Source organism: Macrotis lagotis, chromosome 3, assembly GCF_037893015.1.
Source record: "Macrotis lagotis isolate mMagLag1 chromosome 3, bilby.v1.9.chrom.fasta, whole genome shotgun sequence".
NCBI classification, from domain to species: Eukaryota; Metazoa; Chordata; class Mammalia; order Peramelemorphia; family Peramelidae; genus Macrotis; species Macrotis lagotis.
This window is the reverse complement of record NC_133660.1, coordinates 3,235,861-3,263,735: the sequence shown is the minus strand read 5'-3', so window position 1 is coordinate 3,263,735 and position 27,875 is coordinate 3,235,861. Positions and strand designations below refer to the sequence as shown.

The window sequence follows — 27,875 nt, the reverse complement described above, 5'->3', positions numbered from 1 at the left end:
TACGATGCTTTATGCCATTAAGTCACTTACATTTTAAAAACAATTCTAAATTTTATAACTAAAAAACCCAAATACTCAAATATACAAACAAAATTAAACCCCAAACTCCATTTAAAATTCATTTTAAAAACATGTAAAAATTTAAACAAATGAACACATTTTATTTGGTTTTTCTTATTTTAACTGCTGTTTACTTTTCAGATTTTCTTGCTGAACTTTTAAAATATAGCAGGTTAACATAATATCTTGATTCTTCGGATTTTACTCATTACTTCATATTGACCCTCAAATTTTTCTCTGTACTCAATTCTCAGGAGTCCATAATCTCAGGGCATTCAGGATTTCTCCCCCAATGGAGTACACACAAACCTTTCATGACTGCCATTTCCTACTTAATGTTTGTTCACAATCCATCCAATATACTGCAAATCTTCATTTTCTTCTAATATTGCAAGGGTACTAGTGAGATACTGTCATCTACCTATCATCTCTCACTCGTAATATCTGAGCAGCCCAACTTTTCTTCTAATTACACACTTCTTTGATGTTATTTTTTATTCTTATTCTTCTTTAGAATTCCTCATTACTTATATGCAGCAGTCTGTGCACATTCACCCCATGCCTCTCTATTGTCCTCTGAGGTTTATCTCCTTTTAATTCTTTGGAAAACATTACACAACAATAAAAATAGAATGCTATCAAAAAAAAGGGTACTTTGCTCTTATGGAAAGTTTTGCATCTCAGCTTATTTTCTTCCTGTTCAACTCTGGACCCAACTTGTCCATTTGTGCTGTCTGATTCAAGATGTAATGTCAGACAAGTTCTGCAGGATGTCCATTAAAATTGATGTTGTAATACAGGCAACAGACAGTCTTAATCACCTTGGTTATTTCTATGTGAAGGTTCAGGCTAAGTTCTTTTGAGTGATTTCAGATCTTACAGGAGACTGCAATGTTTCAGGACTTGATGCAATCAGCATGATGTCATCTGCAAGAAAAGGAGCATCTGGAGGACCTCATTCTGCATGAAAAATCTGTTTTAAAAGGTGGTATCTGTGCCTGGATCTCCTCCACCACAATGGCCAGTATATATTTTTGACAAATATCCTTCTCCCTGTTTTACATTTGCCTGATGCTTAGGATCAGCCATTCCCCTTTCTTCCTTCCTTCTTCTAGTTGGGTAGCTCAAGCTAGGAGCGCAGCCCACTCTTGGGCACAACTGGATCTGTTTCCAACCTGGGACAGTTTATTCTCCTTCAGGCAGCCTGGGAGTCCTCTGCTCCTAGGGGCTCACCATCTGGTAACTAAGGACAGAATCTAATAGGCTTAGAACTAGAGACTCACCAGTCTCAACCTCCCCAGTAGTGGGGATTACAGGTCCACCCAGATTCTATTCCACCTTTCAAGGAATTATAAGTGATTTTGTTGGGAAAAAAGTCCTTGTAAAAACTTGTAAAGCAGTATTTAGTTTTACCAAATGAAATAATTTTTCAAAATCAACGAACAAGATCTTATATCGTTTAGTTAAAAAAACAGTAAAGCTGTGCTACACTGTGAATATCACTTGCAAAAATCTGCTTATTCCTTATTAAGACCCTAATCAAGGATTTTATATATATATATATATGTATATATATATATATATATATGACTCAAGGATTCAGTTTAGATGAGAAGCTATAAAGGTTAGTAGTTGTTGATAGTCTCTCAGTAGCCTTTTTTTCAGTATTAATAAGGTCCAATATACCTTTGATATCTTCCCCTTCTTTCTGAGAAACCTTGTATATACCAGTCCCTCAACATGTTCACCTTTGTGCCACCTCCAAAACAGATCTTCTCTATACATACATAGTATACGCAGTCTAATATTGTTGTTCTTCTTGTCTTTGTTCTCTTTAGTGCCATTTCAACCAATGTGACATTAGAGTTCCACTGTCCTTAAAGGAGAAAAGTTTGTTACAATTTTTTCCTCATTTTCTTCTGGTTGTTGTCCTGCTTCCATTTTCATCCTCAAATGCCCATGGAGTGACTTTGTTTAGTTAGACACCTGCCAAACTTTCTTTAAATTGATTTTATCCTTCCTTGGAATTCTTTTGCTTTGAAACAGTACTACACATAATGATGCATCATTATTCATAATATTTTATGAATAAATTTATATTCTGACCTGCAGAATTTGACTTTGGCAAACATCTTGGTGTGGTAAAAAAGTCAGATGTCTGCTGAATAAAGCCCTCTTCTCTAGGATCTTTTGGTCTCCTACCACCCATGCAATTAATTCGTTATTGGCTAAGTCTCAATAAAATTAGTGTCAGTGATTCTGCTGTCCATTTTCTGTTCTCAATTTGTTTAATTCAGAATTATTTTAATTCATATCTTTTTCTCATTTGTATTTCCTTTTTAAAAACAACAACTAATTCTGATCTTAGCTCTAAAAAGTACAGCTAACATAATAATATCACACCATTAACAAATCTTTTTCAAAGTATACTCTATTTCATTTATTATGCTGTTAGTTGGTATTCACCAATTCTTTTCTCAAAAAAAAGATATAAATATGAGATTTCTATTATTATCACCATTCTTCTTATATTTCTTCTTCCTTAACTATGTTTTCCCACTTTATGCTTCTCAATTTTCATATTTCCCACTTTTACCATTTTTTAAATACTGAAGGGCCTTATTAAGTTCATAAAATTTCTCTATTAATTAATTCTCAATAATCAATAGTAGTATGTAAATTGTAGTATGTAAATTATAGTCATCAGGACACAACTGATTGAGTGGTAAAAAGAATAAAAAACCTATAGTTTGTATGTTTGATATTTGACTGGATATTTGACTGAGAAAAGCAAAACATTAAGTGTTTAAACCTTTTCTTTCCAACAGGATGTCCTTCTGAGCAGATGTTTAGAACATATTAGAGTTCTTGAAAAATATAACCAAAGTGAACTCTGTTCAAAGGTTCTGAGAAATGTCACAGTAGCAAATCTTTTAATGTTCTTGTTTGCAGATGGTTTTGTCTCAACTACAGAAAGTGCTTAAAAACCATGGGGGCCCCTTTCAATGACATTTATGATCACTTAAAGATCTACCTAACAATGTACACAGAAAATACTATGCAAATAAAGAATGTATGTTACTGATACCATGACAAACAATCATATGGGTCATCCACTGACTTAATTCTCTGCATACATGTCTCTTGGAGAAGCACTGAACTGAATCTAAATTTGGAAAAGATGAGAGTGGACTATACCACATTTGGACTGCTACAGTATTTAATAATTTCAAACCATTTCAATTGCAAAAACTCATCTTTTTAACATCAATATATTCCTGGAGATGTTGTATGTATAGCAAGAAATAATGAAGCAACACACTCTAATACAGTCAATATTACTAATGACCCCAAGGATAGTGGAAATATATGGTGAGTATTAACAAGCTATATCTCACTGCCAAGAACTTAACATAAAATACATCATAAATGAAAATATGACTAGAAAAAAAAAAGGTGAACAACCATTTAACAAGGATCAAGAATAAAATGTAATTTACTGGTAGTCACAAAAATGTTTAAAAATTTCAATGTGGGAAGATCCTTTATGGAAAGTTCATGGAAAGACAAGGATAAGAGGATAACTTGGTAGTAGGACACCAACTTCAATGAGGGGAAGAGAATGGCGTAAGCTTGATTAAACCAATTAAGGCAGTTAATATTGTACTAAGGTCATATGGTAAATTAGAACAAAATGGGGTCAAGGTTACTACTAACAATCTATTCTAAATATAGTAATATAGTATTGTTTCTGATAACTGGTCTTATCTCCTACCCCACTGCTCCATTCCTAGGCTGGAGGGGCAGGGCCCAAACTGGACTCTATCCCCATCCTACTCCCTTCAATGGAATCACTGAATGAGTGTTCTGACTCATCTGTCACCCAATGCAATCCCTCTTCTATATTTAGTGAGTTCCCAATACTAGTTGGCACCCTAGCTACTCCCGTGCTACAGAATTATCTAAGAGCAAACTACTTCCAACCCTCCACCTTTTGTTTTTCCATCTCCATTTTCCCCAACTCTTTTCTTGTTCTAACTGAGTTTGGAGATCTGGCTTCAATCAGATCATATTTAATCCCTGGACTTCTCCAGCATTGGCTGCAGTATCTCACATACTCCATGTGTCAATTTGGTCCTAAAAGGGGACACAGGACACTCAGGTTCTGTTGAAACATTTAGCTTGCTCCTTTGAAGACAACATTCAGCAACCTCTCCTCTTATTAATATGGTTTAACCTAATACAGTTTAAGGAAGATATTATCTACTGGCCTCCAGGAAATTCTTCCTTTTAAAAATGGGTTCAATGATTCCCTTCTCTCCAAGGAAAAATGATAATCCCCCAAACAACTTAAGCTCCAATTCTTTAATGTCCTCAAAGCTCATGACCTATTCCATCTCAGAAATTCCATAAGTGTTTTACATCCATGATAGCTCTGTCAGATCTAGTTCTATATCCAACTAGTCCCTCTTTCTTTAGCCTTTAAAAGAAACATTTCTACCATTCTACCACTCCATTTCTGAGATATTACTACAGATTGGACTTCCCTTTCTCAATCTCTATTCAGTTCAATTCCACAATGTCCTCTACGCTCAAACATGGATCTCTTACAAACCCTGACCTTGGATTACTCATACACTGTGCTTCCTTGTTCTCAGTCATGTACCTTAATAAAGTAAAATATCACAATGACATTAACTACACATATGACAAATTTGGTACATAATTGCAAATGGGCCCTCAATTCTTTCATGTCTCCTTGATTCCCTAACTTCCCAAAGAATTTCGTTCTTTCAACTTTCAAACAAATAAATAGAAAATAAACTCAGAAAGGAAAATATGAGCCTTGGGGGATTAGGCAAAGGACCACTGTAGAAGATCACTGACTAATTAAATGAATAAGGGCATTAACATACACTGAATCTACAAAGAAGGTCAAAAGACATCCCTGCTCTAAAGAAGCTAGCCAACAATTATGTAAAAACAAGAGAGAATCAACTGAGAAGCTAATAAACAAAATGAAGGTTCCAATGGGGGGGGGGGGTAAGTCAAGAGTTTTCTTGTAGAATGTGGGGCTTTAGCTGAGATCTGAAGGCCAAGAGGCAATTGGAAAACATTCTGCGCATGAGGGACAGTCAATGACTTAGGCTAGAGTTGGTATGCAGTGTCTTATTCAAAGAACAGCAAGGAGCTAGTGTTGTAGAGGATTTGGGGAATATAAAATGTAAGTAGTAGGAATGGGCCAGGTTATGAATTTTATACTTAATCTTCGAGGCAACAGGGAACTACAGAACCAAGAGGAAGTGGGGAGAGAAGAGAGTGAAATGGCCTCCTGTAGCATCAACTTTCCTAGGGTTTAGCATCCACATCACATTTCCTAAATGTGGATATAACTCAAGGCTCTATCCTGAGAACTTTTTTCTCTCTATTCCCTCAAACTTCCCATGGGTTTAAAGTCACTCAGCTCTGTGCAGACTCATATGTACATATGGCCCCATGCTCTCTTAAACCATCAGTCCCATATCACCAATTAATGACTAGACATTTCAAACTAGAGGCCTCAGATATATCAAACTCATCAGATACAAATTACAACTAAAATTAGATGATCTCTGAGGTTTTCTAATTCTATGATGCATTCATTGAAATATATAAGGCAATGGAAAGGGGAAGAAACATGTATATAAGTGCCTATTATGTGCCAAGACCCTAGTAAGTTACAAATATCTCATGAGATGTATAGCTTTCAAAATTAGTCATATTATAGTCCATTACAGCTAGTCTATAATTTAAGTACTACTAATTCAAATAAAATTTTTTCTTGCTTTTAGACAGCATCAAAAAAGATGAGTATTATTAGTCATTAAATCATAAATCATAAACCAAATAGTGGTTATATGTATTTGTCAAAGAAAATGTTTAGCCAACCTGTGAATTAAGATTAATAAAGTCAAAATAATTATCTACATAAAATTTATTTTTAATTTGACAATTATATCACAGTATGTTAATTCTAATAAGTGCTGTTATCTTAAAATTGGTAATTATTTTATTTTGTTTTAAAGATATGCAAAGCAACATGATGAAGGGGAAAAGGTAGCTAGAAAACAAAAATAGAAACAGAAAATTTAGTTATCAAGATTCACTTCACAACAAGAGTATGTGGAAGGAAACAGCACCACCAATCACTTAACATTAAATACTTTTTCTTTTTAACTACAATAGACAAAAATGGTGGCTCTCCTCTCCCCCAATAATACCTACCTAAAGTTGAAGCTGGCACAACAATTAAATGAGGACCTCTATTACCTTCTTGGTAGAGGTATGCCAGGAAGGAAATGGCTTGAATTGTTTTCCCTAATCCCTATAAAGTAACAGTTAAAAAGGAAAAATTATCAACAAAGCTTTCAAGTATAAGTGTTGCAAATTTAATTTTTTCTAGTGCATCAAGTCATTAGAAATGAATAACTACTTTTTCCTCAAGTGAGACAAGTCTCATTAGTAAGTTTTTTCAAAACAATCAAGGTAAAGATTCTGTTTTTGCAAACTTAAGACATAAAAATTGCTAAATTGCAGCCATTCTTAACAGCAACGCCCAAACTGTTTTCAAATAACAAATGAAGAGTAACAAATGCTGTATTTTGAAATTTCCATGTCTATCTTCTCTGTTAGTATTCATTATTTAGTCTGCAAGTACATTTGAATATTTTCATTTAATATTGTACCAGATACATATCCTTTAGAAGCGTTGATCTCAGGACTGAATGTACTCTACAGTGATGATATACAAATACACAGGCTACCATGAGAAGAAGATATTCATCAATGTGGCAAGTTTCACAGAGTGAGAATAATAATTTAAAAATCCATCTTACTGGGTTATATGGAGACCTCAACTCTTCTCGTAGAATAGCCACTAGCTAGCTTATAACCTTGGAATCTAAGTCCTTCATCCACTGAATGAGGGGGTTTGGGCTACACTATCACAAATTTCCTTCCAGCTATAATTCTATTATCTTCACTTCCCTTTTTTGTTTTTTAAAGCCTTAAAATGTTTGTGGAGTTCTTCCTGACCATCAGAGCTCAGATTATTACTGACACTCAGGCCTGATCGTAAAGATATCAGTCCTCTTGAGACAGAATGGAAGGAATTAGAGTTAAATGCATAAGAACTGAGGCAGTTTAATGAAGTGATAAACAAAAGACAGGTCAAACAACTGGCATAACCCACTGAGCACAATCAGAAATATCAATGGATGCAGAAAACAAATTTCAACACAGTGACAGAATAGAAGCAAAACTGCAAAATGATAAAGTAACATTTTTTCAAGGGTTGGAGATAAATACTTAATATTATCAGAAAGATAGGCTTCAAATGACTTTCTATTCATAATAAAATTTAAAAGGAAAAATCGCCATATTACTTACCATTTCATCAGCCAAAATACCATTTAATCCGTGTTTATGTAGCAGTGCTAGCCAATTCAAACCAATCTTCTGATATGGCTTGAGAGACAAACTGAAAAGAAAAAGAGTGATTAAAAATGGAATGATCTTTGATTTTAGGTATTCTTTAAATCAACTTTAGATTTAGACAAATCTATTCCTATAGAGTATCCTGATCATAACTTTTAATTCCTCAATACCTCCATACTTGTGTTACTTGAATAATGGGTAATTCTTTCTCTAAATACTTCAATTATTATAAAGAACAATGAAGTAAAAAAAAAACATTGACTTCAATGAGATCTTTTACAAGCTTTAATACTTATTTAACAACCTGTTATTAGTACTAATAGCAAACAAATTCAGCCAATATACTTAATGTGATATCCTTTAAAAAGTTAATTTTAAAGAGAAAATATCACATTTCCAGATGAATTAAATAATTAAGACCATAATGAGAATTGCCATTGATTTTCTTATTTAGATAAAATAAGGGCAGCTAGATGGCACAGTGGATAGAGCACCAGCCCTGGAGTCAGGAGGACCTGAGTTCAAATACTACCTCAGATACTTAATAATTACCTAGCTGTGTGAACTTGGGAAAATCACTTAACCCCAGTGATTTAAATAAAAACAAATTTTTTTTTAAAAAGGTAATGGAGAACAGACATTTAGATGACATGCATATTCTTAACTTATTAATGTGAACATAAATCAAATTTTCTTTGAACTTTGAATCTGAAGATTATGAAGAAATACATTTTGGAATGGTAATGAATAAACTCAAAATTAAATACATTAATTTTTAGCAGCCCAAAATTTTTAAACAATTTTTACTTGCTAGTTCAAATCCAAGAGGTTAAATACATTTAGGAAATAAATAAAAAACAACAGATGTATAGCTTCACAGTCCTTTTGCCCAGGATTGAGTTTCCCCTAATTCTAATGTGAAAAACAGCAACAGCCTAGTGGACAAAGAGTGGGCTTTGCCGTCAATTAGATCTGGGCTGAAATTTCACTTCTACTACATACTGTTCAATCTGAGCAAGTAATTTTAAACTGAGGCAACTGTATAAGACAATAACCTGTAATCAAAAAGCCAAAAAAAAAGTTTACAAATATTCATACTTAGGTATGTTTATGTATTTATGCCCTCCCACCAAAACAAAGACACACATTTTGACGTATTATTCCACACAATCTAAAAAAAAAATTAATTTAAACCACTCCACTATTATAAACTCACATACATAAAAGGCAAGCATTATTGGTTAAAAGACTATTAAAATAGGCATTTAAAAACATTTTATTTTGCCCAATGATGCAACACAATTTTTAATATTTTAAAAAATATTTTAATTGCAAATTCTATCCCTCCCTCCCTTCCTTCTCTCCCCACTCCCATCAATAGTATGCAATGATGGGGGTTAAACATGCATAATCATGTTAAGCATTTAAGTTATTTTGTACATGAAGAATTTAAAAGACAGATAATATATATTATATTAGATATCATATAGTGCACACATGTGTATACACACACACACACACACACACACACATTTAGAGAGAGACAGATGGAAAGGTGAGAGGGAGAAAAAGTAAACTTCATCCAGATAACCTCAGTTCTTTCTCTAAAGGTGGATAGCATTTTCTATCAATTCTTTGAGATTTTTTGCTGAGAATACTGCTGTTACTCTGTACAATGTTCTGCTTCTGTTCTCTTCACTTTATAATAGACTTCATATATGTCTTTCCAGGTTTTCCTGAAATCTTGCTTTTATTTTCTTATAGTATAATATTCCTTTCCAATGATATACCATTACTTGTTAAGCCATTCCCCAATTGATGGGCATGCTCCTCAATTTTCAATTCTTAACTACCACTATCTGGGAACATATAGGTTTTTTCCTTTTTGGTTTTTTATTAATTGTTTTTAGCAGTGATCAACACATGGTTTCAAAGCCTTTAGGGCACAGTTCCAAATTTCTCTCCAAAATGGTTAGATCCAGTGCACAATTCCACCAGCAGTTCATTAGCATCCTAGTTTCCCCACATCCCCTCAACATTTATCACTCTTCTTTTTTTCTTGTCGTATTAGCCAAACTGATGACTGTGAAGGAGTATTTCAGACTTGTTTTAATTTGCGTTTTTCTAGACAATATAGTGCCTTAGAACAACATTTCATATGACTACAGAAAAATTTGATTTCTTTGCCTGAAAACCGCCGGTTTGTATCCTTTTGGCCATTTGTTAATAGGGAAATGATTTGTATTCTTATTAATGTGGCTCAGTTCACTATATATGTGAGAAATGAGACCTTTATCAGATTAATTTATCAGATAGGCATTTTGAAAGCATATTAAACATGATTTCTCCAACTGAATTTAATGCATCTCTATATCAAAGAAAATAGTAGCATGTGCTGGAAATGCATAAAATGTCTCAGATTAATTATAAGAATTTCTTTCTGTTGTTCTACTAGGGTTGCAAAAACACTTGAATATCAATTGCATTAATCTCACCAATTTCTTGCTGATATGTAGTACTCCTAGAATAGTACTCTTTGAGTAAATTTTGACAATTTGAAAAAAAATTATTACAAACTATTTTAAAACTAATTTCTGTTAAGGGACAGATAGCATGGAAAAAGCAGAATATAAAGGCCTAATTTCCTAGTTTTTGCAGATTGTTTTTCAGGGCCTCAATTTTCTCATCTGAAAAAAAAAAGTTTAAATTAAAAAGAGGGATAGAACCTGGACCTGTGATGTCACTAGCATAGAAAACTCCCATTTAAGAAATTCCCTTTAAATTAGTATGGCAGAAACTCAGAGTAAACCAACATCTCAGACCCTATACCAAGATCAAATAAAAATGGGTATGGGATTTAGACATAAAAGACAATATTAGAAGCAAACTAGAGATCAAGGAAAAGTTTACTTGTATGAAAAGAGAAACCGTTTATGACCAAGGACGAGATGGAGAATATTATTAAAAACAAATTAGATCATGTTGAGAACATTAATTTAAAAAGGTTTTGCACAGACAAAACCACTGTAACAAAGAGCAAAAGAAATGTAGTAAATTGGGAAACAATTTTTACAACTAGTGTTTCTGACGAAGGACTTATTCTAAAATATATAGAGAACTGAGTCTAATTTATAAAAAAAAAAAACAACCATTCCCCAATTGACAAATGATCAAGGGATAAGCAAAGGCAATTTACAGATGAGGAAATCAAAGTTATCCATAGTCACATGAAAAATTGCTCTAAATCATTACCGATTAGAGAAATGCAAATTAAACCATCTCTGAGGTACCACCTCACAGACTGGCCAATATGACCAAAAAGAACAATCATCAATGTTGGAAGGGATGTGGGAAATCTGGTATACTAATACATTGTTGGTGGAACTGTGAACTCATCCAACCTTTCTGGAGAACAATCTGGAATTATGCCCAAAAGACAATAAATGTGCTTAGCCTTTGGTCCAGCCTATTGGATCTATACTCTGAAGAGATCAGGAGAAAGGGTAAAAATATCACTTGTACAAAAATATTCATAGCAGTCCTGTTTGTGGTAGTAAAGAACTGGAAATCAAGTGAATGTCCATCAGTTAAGGAATGACTTAATAAACTGTGGTCTATGTATGTTATAGAACACTATTGCTCTATTAGAAACCAGGAGGGATGGGAATTCAGGGAAGCCTGGAAGGATTTGCATGAACTGATGCTAAGTGAGATGAGCAGAATCAGAAAAACACTGTACACCCTAACAGCAACATGGGGGTGATGATTAACCTTAATGGACTTGCTCATTCCATCAATGCAACAAAATCAGGGACAATTTTAGAGCACCTGTGACAAAGAATACCATCTGCACCCAGAGGAAGAACTATGGAGTTTAAACAAAGACCAAAGTCTATTAACTTCAATTTTTTATGTACTATATAATTTTGCTATCTCTAATATTCTAGTCTCTCCTCAAGGATATGATTTCTCTTCAAACACATTCAATTTCAATCAAGGTATAGTATGGAAACAATGTAAAAATTACCAGACTGCCTTCTGTGGGGAGATGGGGGAGGGAAGGCAGGGTAGGGGAAAGATTGTAACATTCAAAACCTTACAGAAAATAACGGGCGGAAACTACCATTGCATACAATTGGAAAACAAATAAAATATTAATTAAAAAATAAAAAATTCCCTTTACTACTGCAAATCAGCACTTTCTTTGCAATTCAATAGTCTTAGAGAATTGATTAGTGCAATAGTGTCATACTCAAGAATAGGGGCTCATAAACCACTAAACTAAACAAGGATCTCTGCTGGTCACACAGTCATATACTATGTTGCATGCTTTATTCTATTTTTATTTATTGTTAAATATTTCCCCCAATTACATTTTAATCTTATTTAGGCCAATGTCAGGAGTGCTATGGGTCACATGTGGCCTGTGAACCACATGCTTAAGACCTCTGAACTAGGCATTAAAAGCTTAATTTGCCCCAAATCACATATCTAATATATGTCAGAAGTGGTACTTTAATCCAGGTCTCCCTAATTGCAGACCAGCTCTTTATTCCTTCTGCCTAGCATCCTGAGACTATTGGGAGCTACTTATTTGGAGGGATAGAAAAGAACAAGAAACAAAAATAGCAGTTTCTGTGGAGATGAAACAGCATGAAATTTTCATTAGACACTCTATACATATATATGTGTGTGTACATTTATGTAATATATAAAATATCTATGTTCTGATGAACATGTGTTCAAAGAATAATTTTATTAAAAGAATAGTACCTAAAAAAATTCTTGATCTGTTTAAAAATCAGTTCTCAGAAGGCCAACAAATTAAAAGAAATATTATTTTAACTCAATTCAGTTTTGCTAGAATATAACTAGGCACAATAATTTAAATGGAACATATGATGCAGGAGAGAAAATAATGGCTTTTTAGCCTGGAAAAACAGAGAAGTAAGATTGTGAAAAGGCTTGAAATAGTAAACAGAGGATTTTATTTCTTATTCAAAAGTACAAGTGGAGCAAAAGGAATTTAAGGAACTAATCTCACCAGAGGTGTACTTTATGCATTCCATCTTGGAAGACAGGATTATAGATGGATTAGAGAGGGAGATGCTAGAGGTGAGAGCAGCAGTTGTAATTAAATTATGTGCGAATGAAGAGAAGGGGACCTAGGCAATAGATATTATCAATCAGATCTGGCAACTGACTGGGAGCAAAGAAGAATGAAGAGTCAAGGTTGTAAGCATGGATGACTTAAAAAAATGGAATTTCCTTCAAAAATGAAGTCATGTTAGGAAAAATAAGTTTTGTTTGAACATACTCATTTCTTTTAAAAGGTTTTTGCAAGGCAAATGGGGTTAAGTGGCTTGCCCAAGGCCACACAGCTAGGTAATTATTAAGTGTCTGAGGCCTCATTTGAACTCAGGTCCTCCTAACTTCAGGGCCAGTGTTCTATCCACTGCACCACCTAGTCGCCCCCTGAACATACTCAATTTGAGATTACTATGGGACATTCAGTGGGAAATGTCTAAAAGGTACTCGGTGACATTCAGGAGAAAAGTCTAAGACTGAATACACTGAACTGAAAGTTATCATATATATTAACTGAATCCACAAAAACTCATGAATTCAGAGCAGTGGTTATGTGGGGAGAAAACTGAAGAAGGCCAAAGACACAGACTTACAAAAATATACAATTAGAAGAGAAATTAAAGGGTGACAATCCAGCTCACCAGCCCTGGAGTCAGGAGGACCCGAGTTCAAACCTGACCTCAGACACTTAATAACTGCCTATCTGTATGACACCTTGGGGAAATCACTTAATCCCACTGTAAATAAAAATGAAAAAAAAAAAAGACTGAATTGCAGGGAAAAGAACCAAGAAAATGAAAGCATCAGAACTGAAAGAACCTCAGAGACCACCAAATCCAATCTGCATCTGGGGAAAAAAACAATCCTCATAATTCAAGTCATAAGAAACCCACTACTTCAAGATCCCACTTTCATCACAGCAGGGGCTCGGGCTCCAGTGAGTTCAGTACTCCTTATCCCCTCTCTGTCTCTCCAACAAGTTCCCCCATTCCCCCTATTCCCCCAGCATCCCAGGTTGCACTCACTGATAGTTCTCTTGCTGCTGCTCCAGAGGTTCTAGTCATCACTTTGGTGCTAAGCCCATGCCATCTTCCTGTCTTTCACATAGTTAACTCAACTGAACTTATATCTCAAGTCAAACCCCCGATTACTAAAGGATACCCTGAGTAAACAGCCCTTTGGTTGAGTTCCCAGTTAAGGCTTTTAAAAATATTTTTATCAGCACTGCTTCCTCTGGAGGGGAAAAATGCCTCTACCCTTGCCAGAATTCATTTATATACAGTATAAAAGACTATTTTCCCATTTGGAACTATGACATACAGAATGTATATTCTACAAGGTAAAAACCAGGACTCCTTCCTATAATTCTCCACTGAGGAAGGATTTCCCTCTTATGTCAGAGGAAAAACCAAAGGTTTCACCTTTACCAAACATCTTTACCAAGTCTTTTGGAAAAGTAGTTTATATGAGTAGAAAAGCTAGCTCACAAATGGTCTAGAAACAATGCTGCTGCTCCTCTAGCCCTGGAATCTCTAAGAGTGAAAAAAAAATAAGTTCAAGTAAAAGGAATGGGTTCATGGTTGGTGTGTACTGTTGGAGACCCTAAACCACATAATGGTTTGGGAAGTTCCTCCTGAGTAGAATATTCCCTCTTAAGAGTTAATATTCCTAGTGAAGTCCTCTCAGGTTAAAAATCATTAAAACAAAGACAGACTATTACCCTTAGACTATTCTTAGAAGAAAGAGGGAGGAAAGACCTTGCATTCCCAGCCAGATACCCTCCTGATTATGTTAGGGAGGGAAATAGTGGAATACTTCCAGAAAAGAGACCTTGCATTTTTAGTCAGCCACCTATTTGATAATAGACTGGGAGAACAGTAGACTGCCTTCTCTTATTTGATAAGTAATAAGAAGACTTTGCATACTCAGACATTAATTCATTTAGACAGACAACAAAAGGGCATTAGAAATCTTCTTCTGATGCCCGCACCATCTGGATGGTGAGGTAATATTCTACGAAAACATTTTATTCTTCTCTTGTTACCAGGTAGATTTTTTTCATGTAAACATCGTAACTCTGAAAACCTTAACAAATCAGGCTGGAAGTAAGGGAACTAGGGAAGGGGGGAATAGCGCTAGGCCATATAATCTTGCTTGACTGTCACCTTGGGGCAGCTCCTTGATCTTCACTACCTTTGTGAGACTTGGAGTGTGCTCTTTTCTCAAGAAAAGTCAAAATAAACTTTCTTTTTTTTGCTTAGAGGAATCTCTATATTTGTTAAGTGGATTTTTATGCTACACACTCCTATATCCAAAAAAATCCCCTAAGCTCCACATAATCTCCCCCATCCTCCATTATAAAAAATCCCTTTCAGATCTTACCTTTCGGTGTTATGAACAAGAGAGGATTAAAGATGCTCAGTCAGAGATGTGCAGTTAACTATGAGCATATAGGATTCATTCAGATTCGAGGAGATATTTAGACCAACTTGCATGGTCTTCAGTAGCACTGAACCAGATCAACCAGATCAGACCAACCCCCGGGAGCTTCATGTGATGAAAAAGAGAGAAGTAGACTGAGGGCGACCTTAAGAGAAACTCAACCTGGGAGAGTCTTGAGCTTTCCCATGGTGTCTTCCCTGCTGTTTCATCTGGCCCTGGCTGCTCGACCTCTGGAAGAGCAAGTCATCAGAGCTGAGCAGCACATCTCAGTTTCTCTCAGGTAGTACAGGATTGTGTCTTTTATGCTACTCAGAAGACAGGATACAGTAAATTCTAGAGGAGAAATGTTTGGTTATGGCCTATTAGACAAGTTTTTACAAATTAACTCAATCCCCCATCAAAAGGACAGTCTGCTAAGCAACAGACATCTTTGTGACATCCTGTAAAACAGTCTATTTACCTCTATTAAAATATTAGAGATAAGATTTGAGGGTGTGAAGATAGTGTAAAGATAGATGAGAATTTGAAAATTCCTTAAGTGTTGGTGATATTTGTAAAAGTTTCATAAGTTTTTTAAGATCACATAAGGTCTATAACCTGTGACTACTGCCTACTCAAGACAAAGGGGAAGGGATCGTTTCCCAATAGAGATACAGCTGTGAATACCTCAGAGGAGCTTACCAAATAAGCCAATGCAAACAATTTTCTTTAGCAATGCAAACCCACACCCACCCATGAGTAACATTCGTGGAAAGTTATTTATGTAATCCAACTCTCCAGAACTGTGCTGCACTGCCAAAGTCTCAACCAGTTTTCATTCTTCCTCTTGGTATAAAGTAAGTTCAAAATACTAAGAAAATTTGTGTCTGGTTAGACAACCTCAGCCAACTGACCCTGCTAGTCAACCTAGGAAAAAAGTATGCAACAGGGTTCTATTCTTTGCTAATTATCTTCAAATGTTTGTATATCAGATTATAGAAACAAGATCAAAAGTCCTGAATAGGCTGGAAAGTTGTACTGAAATTCACAAATTTCTGAAGAAATTTTACTAAACTTTTAAAGAAATTTATTAGGGATATATTAAAAGAACATGAAAAACATGAAAAACAGCATGACTAGAACAGTTTATATGAAAAAGATACAGAGAATAATCCTGGAGTATCACAAGCCACAAGCAGTTTAGAAAACTGAATGAATTTTCTACAAAAACAAACAAACAAAAAAACAAAGAACTTGACAGGATAGAATTAAGACAACTTGATTCAATCCCTTATAGGTCCAAGTCCATTTAAAATAAAACTATATCATAGATTTTATGCCCTACAAGCATACTCTAACTAGCTATCCCAGAGACTTGGCAACCTAACAGGCAGTCCCTAATTTATTACCATAGATCACACACACTATCATCATCATTAAATGTTGCTGCTCATTCACTTCTAACATGAATTATTTTGAAGCTTTAGTTCTTCCAGAGAACTTGGGAATTCAGTAATAAAACTTGTGAAAATAAAGAACAGCTAAGGTAGATGATCTGTGTAAGTTTGGTCTGCTTAGTGGTAGCCTGTCTTGGTTCCACAATATTTGCTTCTTTAACTTCCTTTTCCATGTCACTTGAAATTCTACCAAAAACAGATGTTTGGAATAAATGTGGAATATGGTTTTTGTTTTGTTTTGTAAAAAGTAATAGGATTAAGTCATTTACACAGTATAGTTCAATAAGATTACTTCTCTCAGAAAACTGGATTTGCAGTTAAAAGTCTGGGCAAGAATACAGATCTGGCTACTATGTGGCCTTGAGCAAATTACTAAACTCACTCTTAACTTCAATTTCCTAACTGGTAAATTTAAGATCATCTCTAAGTTGCCTTTCAAAGCTCTCAATCTTTTGATCCCAATAATCCCTGAAATAAGCTACACTTAAGTAAAGATACTTTTAACTGAAGAGAAATAGGAGATAGAAAATTTTTGGTGCCTGAAAGATTAAGGAGATAAAAGACCTAAAAGTGAAGCTTTAAGTAACTAGGGAAATATGCCTTGGGAGAAAAGTGGAGAGTGTATGCAACCAAATGGACATTTTTGTTACTTTGGCATTTTATGTTCACCTAAAAAAATTAAGTGAATTTTGGCTAAGTATTTTTAAAGTTAAATAATTTGTAATGGTTTGAGGGAATTTTGATAATAAATAACCACAAAGCAGACTAAACTGGGCAGTTTTGGTGAAATGATCATCATGCTGCTGCAGAAAAAAAGAAAAACAGCAGTACCAACTACACTTTCAGAAAGTAAATATGTAGATATAGCTACAGTTCTTTCTAGGCAAAGGAAACAGTAAGGTCTTTTGGAACTGAATCACATTTTCCTACCTTATCCCACACTATCCTATACTGGCTTAGAAAAAGAGACTATATGATACTATTAAAAGAAGGGCTTGTAAGATAAAGATAGCAGATGGGAGAGGGACAGCAGGGAGTCTGTATAGCTGGGGTCCTAGTTGTGGCTCAGGGGTAGAGAAGAGGGTTGTGAGGCTGGGCCTCCAGGCAGAGATTAGAAAAAAACAGTATTTAACATCTGAAGTCTGAGATAATCTAGAACCTGACTACATAATAAGCCGCTAACAATAATAACAAGGGGAAAGCAAAGGAGAAAGAAATGAACTATAGAACACTATTATGAGCACTAAAATGATCCAGGTCCGTACTCAGAGAAGACCCCAAAAAACAAAAGCCTATTCCTACTTCTAAGAAAACTGTCAACTGGTAACAACCCCCCCCAAAAAGTTCTTAAAAGAGCTTAAAAAGGTCTTTAAACATCAAATGATAGATTTAGGAAAAATTAGGGAAAAAAAAAACCAAAAAACTTTGAAAAGTTCAACCATTTGGAAAGAGATTCAAAAAAAATTTAAAAAGTAACTCCTTAAGAACTAAAATTAAGCAAGGAGAAGCTAATGATGTAATAAGACATAAACAAATCATTTTTTAAAAAAACAAAAGAAGAGAATATGAAACATCTCAACAGGAAAGCAATTGAATTGAAGAACCTGTCAAGGACAAATAGTTTAAGAACTGCTAGACTACTTAAAAGTTGTGATTTTTAAAAAAGGTTAGAAATTATATTACAAGAAATTATTAGAGAAAATTGCACTGAAGTACAAGAGGGGAAAACAGAAAAAAAACAAAAACCATTGATCACTACCTGAAAAGAAGTCAATACAAAAACTCACAGGACCATTATAAAACCAAGTTTCAAAGTTTGCAGGTTTAGAAGAAAATTCTATGAGCAACAAGAAAATAATTTAAATAATGTGGAGTTAAAGCTCAGATAAAGCAAGATCGAGCAATTTCTATATTAAAAAACTGAAAGGCTTAGAACATTATGTTTAGGGGGAAAAAAAGAAACTGGGCTTCAAACCAAGAATAACTGACCCAGCAAAGCTGAGTATAATGCTGAATGAAAAAAAAAAGTGACATTTAATGAACTGAAAGACTTTCAGATATTTGTGACAAGAAGACCAGAACTCGGGGCGGCTAGGTGGTGTAGTGCAGCCCTGGAGTCAGTACCTGGGTTCAAATCCGGTCTCAGACACTTAATAATTACCTAGCTGTGTGGCCTTGGGCAAGCCACTTAACCCCATTTGCCTTGCAAAAAAACCTAAAAAAAAATAAAATTAAAAAAAATTTAAAAAAAGAAGACCAGAACTCAATGTAAAGTTTGACATGTAAGATCAAGGAGAAACAAAAGGTAAACATTAAAGACCAATAATAAGGGACTGAATAGGCTGAACTGTTTTTATTTTTATATGGGGAAAAATAGTATCTCTTCAGATTTTTTTTAATATCACTTGGGTAGTTTAAAAGATCATACAAACAAGAAAGGCTTGGGGTTGAGTTGAATATGATGGGATGATTCTATAACATAAAATGGGTAGGAGGCAATAAAACAGAGTAATTATAAAAACAAGACATAGATGGAGAACTGTTATAGTTAGCAGGTATGGGTGGAAGGCCAGTAGTGCTTGAATCTTATATTTAAACTAGGTCAAAAAGGGAAACACACACACACACACACACACACACACACACACACACAAACAGAATAGAGAAAGGTATAAAAGACTTTTAAATGTATAAAGAAATAGGAGGGTGAGGGGATAGGATGAAGCAAGGACTTTAGAAGACTGTGCAGATCAAGAAGTAGGAGCCTGGAAGGCATTGTCAAGACAGCAGAGAAAAGGCAGCAATGCCCAGAGTTCTCCTCAATAACCATCTGAACACCTATAAATAATACCATAATACAATTTTTGGAGCAGTAGAACCCACAAAAAGGAGACGGTGAAGTAATTTTCCAACCAAATAAAACTTAAAAAGTCACCAGGAAAGGTCTGTTGCACCAGAGACCCAGACCCAGAAAACCTACTAGAGCAAGGCTTGGGAACAGCAATGACTGCCTAGAGTTGATAAGGAACTTGAAGAGAGGATCAGAAGGAGTCTCTCTACTGGCACTGGGGACAGGCCTCCATGGCTTTGCCCATACTCAAACTGGGGCAGCAGCTCTGAATGGCAAATCCAAGGCAAGGAGGGACTCTAGGTTTGTGGGCCAGAGTGAAGCAAGGACCTTCCTCACAGTTCCAGAAGAAAAGAGTGCTTGTGGTTACTCACAGATCAGAGCCCAGGCCAGGAAGAGTAGCAAATACACTTCTCCTTAGATCATACCATCTAGAAGAAATGAAAATGTAGTGGTCCCTACATATATCTCTGAAAGCACTTTCACAAAAGCCCTGAAGCTTGGGACAGTGTGCCTTCCATCCTTGAAGCAGAAGTCTAATTTTAACAAAGACTTAAAAGTCAAGTAAAAGACTAGAAAAATAAGCAAAAAAAAGAAAAAAGTCTGACTATAGAAAGTAACTATGGTGACAAGGAAGATCAAAATATACACTCAGAAGATAATAAAGTCAAGGTTCCTGTATCCATTGCCTCCAAGAAAAATATCAATTAGACACAGATCATGGGAAGAGCTCAGAAAGGATTTTAAAAATCAACTAAGAGAGGCAGAGAAAAGACTGAGGTGGGGGAGCTAGGTGGCACAGTGCATGGAACACTGGCTCAGGAGTCAGGAGGACCTGAGTTCAAATTCAGCCTCAGACACTTAATAATTACCTAACGTGTGACCTTGGGGGCAAGTCACTTTATGCTTATTGCCTTGCAAAAAACAACCCCCCCCCAAAAAAACAAACAAAAAAAAAATGGGAAGAAAAATGAAATGATGCAAGGAATTCATGAAAAAAATACACCGTGAAAAATGATCATAATGTAAAATCAGACAAATAAAAAGATTTAAGTTTGGGGGAGATAAAAATCCATTATCTGGTGAAAAATGGGAAGTGGGAAGCAGTTTGGCAAAAAAAAATAGAACAATATCTTAAACCATTTCCCAAGCCAAACCTGAAATGGATACATGACCTAGATATAAAGGGAGATAACAAAAGAAAATTGAAAGAACATAGAACATTACTCACCAGACTTATGGAAAGAAAAATTTATGAAAATAAAAGCTAGAAGCATTAAAAGGTATAAAATGGATTAATTCTGTTTAAATAATGTAGCCAAGATTAGAAGGAAAGCATATATATAAAAAAACTTTCAAAGAACATGACTTATTACTCAATTGACAAATAATCAAAGAATATGAACAGAAAGTTTTCAGATGAAAAAATCAAAACTATATATGGTCAAATCATTTTTGATTAGAGGAATGCAAATATCATCTTAGACTTATCAGACTGACTAACAGATGTAAACAAGTTTTGGTATATGAATATGATGGAATACTACTGTGCTCTAAGAAATAAGCTTGCTGATTTTAGAAAAGCATGGTGGGGCAGCTAGGTGGCGCAGTGGATAGAGCACTGGCCCTGGAGTCAGGAGTACCCGAGTTCAAATCAGACCTCAGACACTTAATAATTACCTAGCTGTGTGGCCTTGGGCAAGCCACTTAACCCCATTGCCTTGCAAAAACTTAAAAAAAAAGGGGTGGGGTGGGGAGCATGAAGATTTTCATGAAATAACGAAAAGTGAAATAAGCAGTACCAAGAGAACATTGTACATAGTAATAGAAATACTATCCTAAGAACAACTTTGAATGATTAATTTATCTTGAATATCATACCTCTAAAATCAACTACAAAGGTCCCATAGGAAGGAAGATGCTATCCACCTCCAGAGAAAAAGTTGATAAACAGAAGTATGTGCAGTATAATTTTACATATTTTACAGGCACACATATGGGTATGTATATGTGTACTTGTAATTGTAGCCTACTTGGAAGGCAGAGTGGGGAGAAAGGGAGAAAAACAAGCACAATGTTACTAGTCCTTTAATGACCAAGTATATTAGTTTAAATCATTAAAAATGCAGAACTGAGAAAAAATTAAATCTAAAAGCAAATTTCAGATCTTAAAACTACTGCTCAAGACTATTTGTAAGTTTCTCATCTGCAAACTTGGGATGATAAAGGCACCTACTTCCCAAGATTGCTGTGATCATAATTATAAAGCCCTCAACACAGTAAGTTCTGTATATATGTCAGTTATGCTAATGAGAATCACTGAGATATACTCTTATGTAGTCTGAACTTTGCTATACCATGTTTCTAAATTATTTAACTAGATTTGCATAATTCAATTTATTTAACTAGATTCCAATAATTCAATTTTTAGTTCAATGATATTAATGCTGAATATTTTAAATAGACAATGGGACAAATATTTTTCATTAAAATGAAAATCATTTTAATTTTTAAAAACACTGTAGTTAATTAAATCTAGAACAGCAAAAGTTTTATTCCTTCCCTGAAGCATGAACTAAAATTTGAAATCTAAGAGGTTTAAAATCACAGATAAATATTGTTTTAGTACCTCAATTTTAACTTGCATAAAACAGAATGTTTAAAGTATTGGTTCAGTATGAGAAATTTTCAAAGTGATTCAATTATTATTTTTTTAAAATATAAACTATATGTATACTTACAAGAACCAGGAACCATGTTTTCTTGAGGTCTTATATCAAAAGCACAATATTATACAGACTAAAACTAACTCATTTAAAAAAGATAAAATTAGGTAACATAAAATACAGAGTTCTGTCAACTTTAATTGAGTTAGAATTATTATTCTTCAGGTATTATTTATGGCATGATAACTACAAAGCGTTCTGGGGTTTATTTTCAAGCATCACTTCTCTAATTCTGTTTTCAGCAACACAAAATATCAATCTGGCTGCAATATGCAATAGATACTACCTTTGGTTTAGAATGGAAGGTTGATCAATGTTCCATCCACCTCCACCTTCAGTAAGCCTGGTCACCTGCTTGGTCAATTTATTTGAAATATCTTCGCATTTGTTCATAAGTCTTATGACTACATCCCTTTCTTGGATCAATGTTTTACAGTGCCATATTAAATCTTCGGACAATCCATTTGTCTTGCACATTTTTGTAAACTATGGGAGGAAATAGAAAATAATGAAACATCACAGTTTGAACACGATAAGACCTGCAAATTCTACTTTGTGTCTACCTATTTTATTTTTGTTAGTTTCAGCTTTCCATTATATTCTGAAGTGCAATTGCTGATTTTCTCAAGAATTACTTTAAATTCCCAACTAAATTTTCAGTTGGACTTTAGTAATCCTATTTCCATTTTGTTCAAGACACATCTACATAGATACAACTACCAAATCAAATTCAGCATGTCCAAACCTGAACTTTTCTGCTCAAAACTGGCCTCACTATTTACTTCTCCAAGTCATTCTTTGATTTTTGAGGGCCTCTGAGATTTGCTATCACCTTCCCTGTTCATCCTAATTTCCTTTTACTTAACCCAAACGCTCATCTCTAACAGCTCAGCTCACTGGGAACCCCATACACCACATTCCCATGCTCCTGCTGTTCCCTACTCAATGACCTTTCCCCTTCTCTGCTTACAAACTAAGCTAATCCATTCATCTTTCAAGGTCCAATTGAAGTTTCGCTGCCTCCATAAAGCCTTCCAGAGTACAATGATTTGTCTATTATGATTTCCTAAAGCCTTTATTGTATATACCAAGACACCTAGCTTCACTGTAAAGATTTATTTCTCCAACTAAATTAAAATTTCTCCGCAAGAACCAGCAAAATACATTTATGTCCAACAACCAGCCTAATTTGCCCAAGGAGAAAAAAATTGCAGGATCTGAAATCAGGTTATCAATTCCTAGGCAGGTAAAAATAAATGAGCTATTCCTGTGGAAAAAAATAACTTTTTGAAGATCAAATACTTTATGTTTCATAGCTTCCAAGAATAAATTTGTGCTGTATAGAACAGAGAAAATACTGAGCACCTCAGAGTGCATACTTATTGAATGACTTCTGGTTAATGATCACAACAAATTTAACTAACTAGAATTTATCAAGGAGTAAAACATTTTAATTTTGAAGGAATTCACTTATTTTCAATTAATTTAGGTCTTTAAGGAATTCAGAATGAATGAACAGTTAAAACATTTTACTTTGCCCTTCTCCTACACCACTTTTTCTAAGGGAAAATTGCATGATTAAGAATAAAAAAAAAGCTTGAATTAACTACATCACAATTACTGGAAGGAAGAATAGAACAAAAACACAAGGTGAAATCATGCTAAGATTTAATATATCTGAATTTCACATGTGTTGCCACATCTTACATTGAGTTTAAAAAGTTAATGTGTATGGGTTGACACATCAAATTAAACAAGGAAAGTCTTAAAGTGACAAAGAATTTTCACTCAAAATCAGCCTAAGTTGAACTATAATTCAAGAGTGTGTTAATTTCTTTCCTGTTGCTGCACAGAACTCTAATACTTATGCTGTGAAAAGATCATTATTCTTCATGAATCTTAAATTAGATTTATTCATTACAATCTCTTTCATTTTGCTTTGATATTGATAAAAGTTTTCAATTGTGCTACAACATAGAACAATTTAAATAGCAAAAATGAAGAAACAATCAAAGTTTAAGATAACATTTGGCTATATATTTGCTTATATAAAGAACATCATCATATGAGATTTTGAAAAACCCCAAAGTGGACTTTGATTGCCAAGAATCCTGATAAAAATGAAAATCCTAAAATCTAGAATAGCACAAATGAAAATGAAACCATGATTCAGTTTCCAAATTTTACATATTCCTCCAAGAATCAGCAATAAATACACTGGTAGGGGCGGCTAGGTGGCGCAGTAGATAAAGCACCAGCCCTGGAGTCAGGAGTACCTGGGTTAAAATCTGGTCTCAGACACTTGATAATTACCTAGCTGCGTGGCCTTGGGCAAGCCGCTTAACCCCATTTGCCTTGCAAAAAAAAAAAAACAAAACTAGAAAAAAAAAGTACACTGGTAGATTAGAATAATCCATGATTATGAAAAGGTCATATTCATGCAAAAGGTCAAAGACAAAATTTTAATATCTAGTAAGATATTTGTTAAGCATATTACCTTTATGAAAACATTTTTATTTGGCATCCATTTTAAATATGAAAATCTATATAGAACTGAATGTTGTGAAACCAGAGGCATTATTTGGCATAACTGTAAAAACACTGAACTGGAAGCAAATTAGAATCACCCAATCCTGGGCTCTCTAACTACATTTAACCTTTGATTTTCCTTACCTGAAAATGTGGTTCTATCAGTTCTAAAATACTTTGATTTTGTGCTTAAATAAATTAACCTAACTTTTCCTAGTTCCAATTTCAAAATATAACTGTGAAGAAACCCCCCCCACACAATCTCAACAAAACATTTTTCTTTTAATTCTGAAAAGACATAGCTGTTAACACCAAGTAACTGAAATACCCTTTTCTTGCCACAAAGTGTCACTATTTCTACATAAATTATCAAGTATCTATAAGAAAAAAATCTTCTTAAAAATACAGTCCTTTCTCAAACCTTTCAAGCCAGAGGTTACCAATAGTTCCATAACAAAATAACTAGTCTCATTGAGAAAAGGATCTTTTAGCTGTATGTTAGTCCAAAGCAAATGCATACATGTTGTTTGGGCTTAGTACATTTGTGCTTAATTTTAATTCGACTTGATATAAATGAAACCATGATTCAGTTTCCTAATTTTACATATTCAATATACAGAGTATAAAATGAGTCAAACATGAGGATTCACTGAAGTTGGCCCTGCTGTTTACCTAGACGCAAAGCACTTTGATCACAAGAGAAGGCCTCTAAATAAACAATGGGAAAAGTTAGAAACCAGAGTTAATCATGAGTTATCTCTTGATAACGTATTAAACTTGATGACATTCTACTGAAATCTAAACATCTTTTGATAGTTTAGAAGAAATCTAATATTAAAATTATAGTTCTACTAAGTTAACAGAACATTTAAATGATTAAAAATGTAAACCAAACTTTTAGATACAGGTTATTTCCAAAGCAAATTCACTATTAAATATTGACAAATATATTAAATGTAATGAAGATGCTTCATTTTAGCACCTTTCAAAATATCCTCATAGTTCATGATTCCTCATATAAAAGATCAATAAATAAGGACATAGTCTGCAGAGAAAGCAAGAAACCTATTAAAGTCAAGCACCATACACAAAGTTGTTGGAGCTTTAAAAATAAAAGACTGTTCATTTCTAATGAAATAATCTAATTCCTGCTACAATAAAGATTGATTCATTAGGGACTTTATAAATTTAAAACAATTTAAAATACTTGAAATTTACACAATACTTTTTTCCATTTAAATTTTGCCTTGTGGTAAATGGTTCACAATCAATACCTATACTTCTTTGTTGTCATTTAAATGATATTAAGAGACAAAAGAAATTCAGTTTTCAGAACAATGAAAAATATATTTTTGGTGGTATGTATCCTCATAAAAAAGACAACTAGATATTATGTAGGCACTAAAATGAATTAATGATTTTGGGAAAGAGAGTAAACAAAAGAAATTTTTAAGAATCATTAAAATGAACATGCATCTTATTGTTATGCCAAATTACCAACAATTTGATCTTTAAAAAAAAGGAGCTGTAACTAAATGATCTGAGGTCTCTTCTAGCTTACTGTTTACTGATTTTGAGAAATATTTTGAGCTACAGCTAATGGCAGGGATCAAGACAGCATAAAAAATTCTATGAATTAAAAAAAGAGGATGTAGGTCAATAAATTTGCCGAATCTTTACAAAAGAATTTCAACCCAATACATTAAATTTTTACTAAAAAAATGTATATTAACATCTTAAACGTTATTAAGAAGGGATAAAAGGCGAACAGTATGGATGCATAAATATAAAACAAGTATGAAAATAATTCTCCTAGCTAAAACCTAATGTGGTATTACAAATTAATGGGTCTGGGATATTTCAAAATAACCAATATTCAGTGTCAGTGATATCTGATAAATAATAAAATAAAAAATAATATAAATAAATAATATATATATAAAATAAAATAATAAAATAATAAAAAAAACCACTACTATTCATTGAAATGATCCAACTACAAAAATCAAACCATAGGTACTGTTTTACTCAATATTCATAATAAATCTCTGACCTCAACTTAATATACTTCTGTGACAGTTATGCAATAGGAGTAACAAGATGCTTTTCTACCCTCCAGTATATAAATAATAAAAATATAAAATTTAAAACTGGAAGGGGAGACCTTTGTGTAGAACTGAAAAAAAGAAAACAAAAATCCAACAACATTTTGCTGGGACTAAGGAGAACCACAGGGAAGGGGTGAAGAGAATGGAAAGTCAAAAAAAGGTCAGTAATTCTTCAATCTACCAATATACAAACTTGAATGGGAATACTAAGAAACTAAGTTACTTGCCCAGGGTCACATAACCAGCACTCTATTTATTATGGCTCTCATCAGAAAACCCTTAATTTACATTTTTCTTAGAGAATGAATGTTATACACTGGATAGAGAGGCAGATAGAGGTCTGGAAGCCCTAGGCTCAGAACTTTCAAGGAGCTTTCTCTGTGCTTTCTAAATGACTGATTTACAGATAAATTGCTTTATCTACACTAGAGGTAGTCTGTATTGAAGAAAGGAGTAAAAACTAAAACAAACCAAAAAAATTTGATTGGATTAAATTACTCTATGAAAGTTCAATAATGAACTGAATTTTTAGAATGTTGATAAGGTGATTCTAAAAGTTCATATTTCTACCCATTGCTTTCTAAAATACTAAGATGTTCAGTTGTCTAAATCCGGAATATCATAATTTTTCATTTTAATAATTCCATATTACAAATGAACACCTTTGCCTTGATTTTGGTATGTTAAGCGTATCGCACCTTGAAATAAAATGCTATTTTATGATTAAGGTAATTAGAAATTTCTAAGGCAAGAAAATCATAATCTAATATATAATTACCCTTTATTTTTGTTTAATTTTTTTAAATGGGGTGAGAACATTGTGAGGAATTTTAAAGCATCATTTCATTCTCTTGTAGCATCATTGTCAATTAATTGGTAAGGAAAAGATGCTTTCTCCTTTTTGGACTGTTGTGTTCTTTTAAACATACAACCGTATCTGGCATGTCCACATCTGCCACAGCAGTACAATTTATTTTTCTGTATTAGGATATTGGGGCATGTGGTTACAACAACTAAACATATGGATGCTGACAACTGCATTCTTTATAAAATAATGAATAATGGTTTGACAAGCCCAAGCAGCTTAGGTCTATAATAACCTATTACTCCTAAGAAAAAGAAAAGAGCAAAGGAGAGGAAAGAGAGCCCTTTAGCAAATACT

General features: G+C 34.0%; 1 protein-coding gene across 4 annotated transcripts in view; it reads right to left on the bottom strand.

Moving 5' to 3' along the window:
- Positions 1-27,875, bottom strand: part of SMARCAD1 (SNF2 related chromatin remodeling ATPase with DExD box 1) — a 111,894-nt gene that overhangs the window by 36,643 nt on the left and 47,376 nt on the right. For all 4 annotated transcript variants that reach the window (XM_074228056.1, XM_074228057.1, XM_074228058.1 and 1 more), the window contains 3 exons: positions 22,363-22,562; positions 7,489-7,579; positions 6,325-6,424 (listed from right to left, as the gene is read on the bottom strand). In XM_074228056.1, coding sequence (XP_074084157.1) covers positions 6,325-6,424; positions 7,489-7,579; positions 22,363-22,562 — 391 coding nt within the window. The remainder of the gene's footprint in view (positions 1-6,324; positions 6,425-7,488; positions 7,580-22,362; positions 22,563-27,875) is intronic.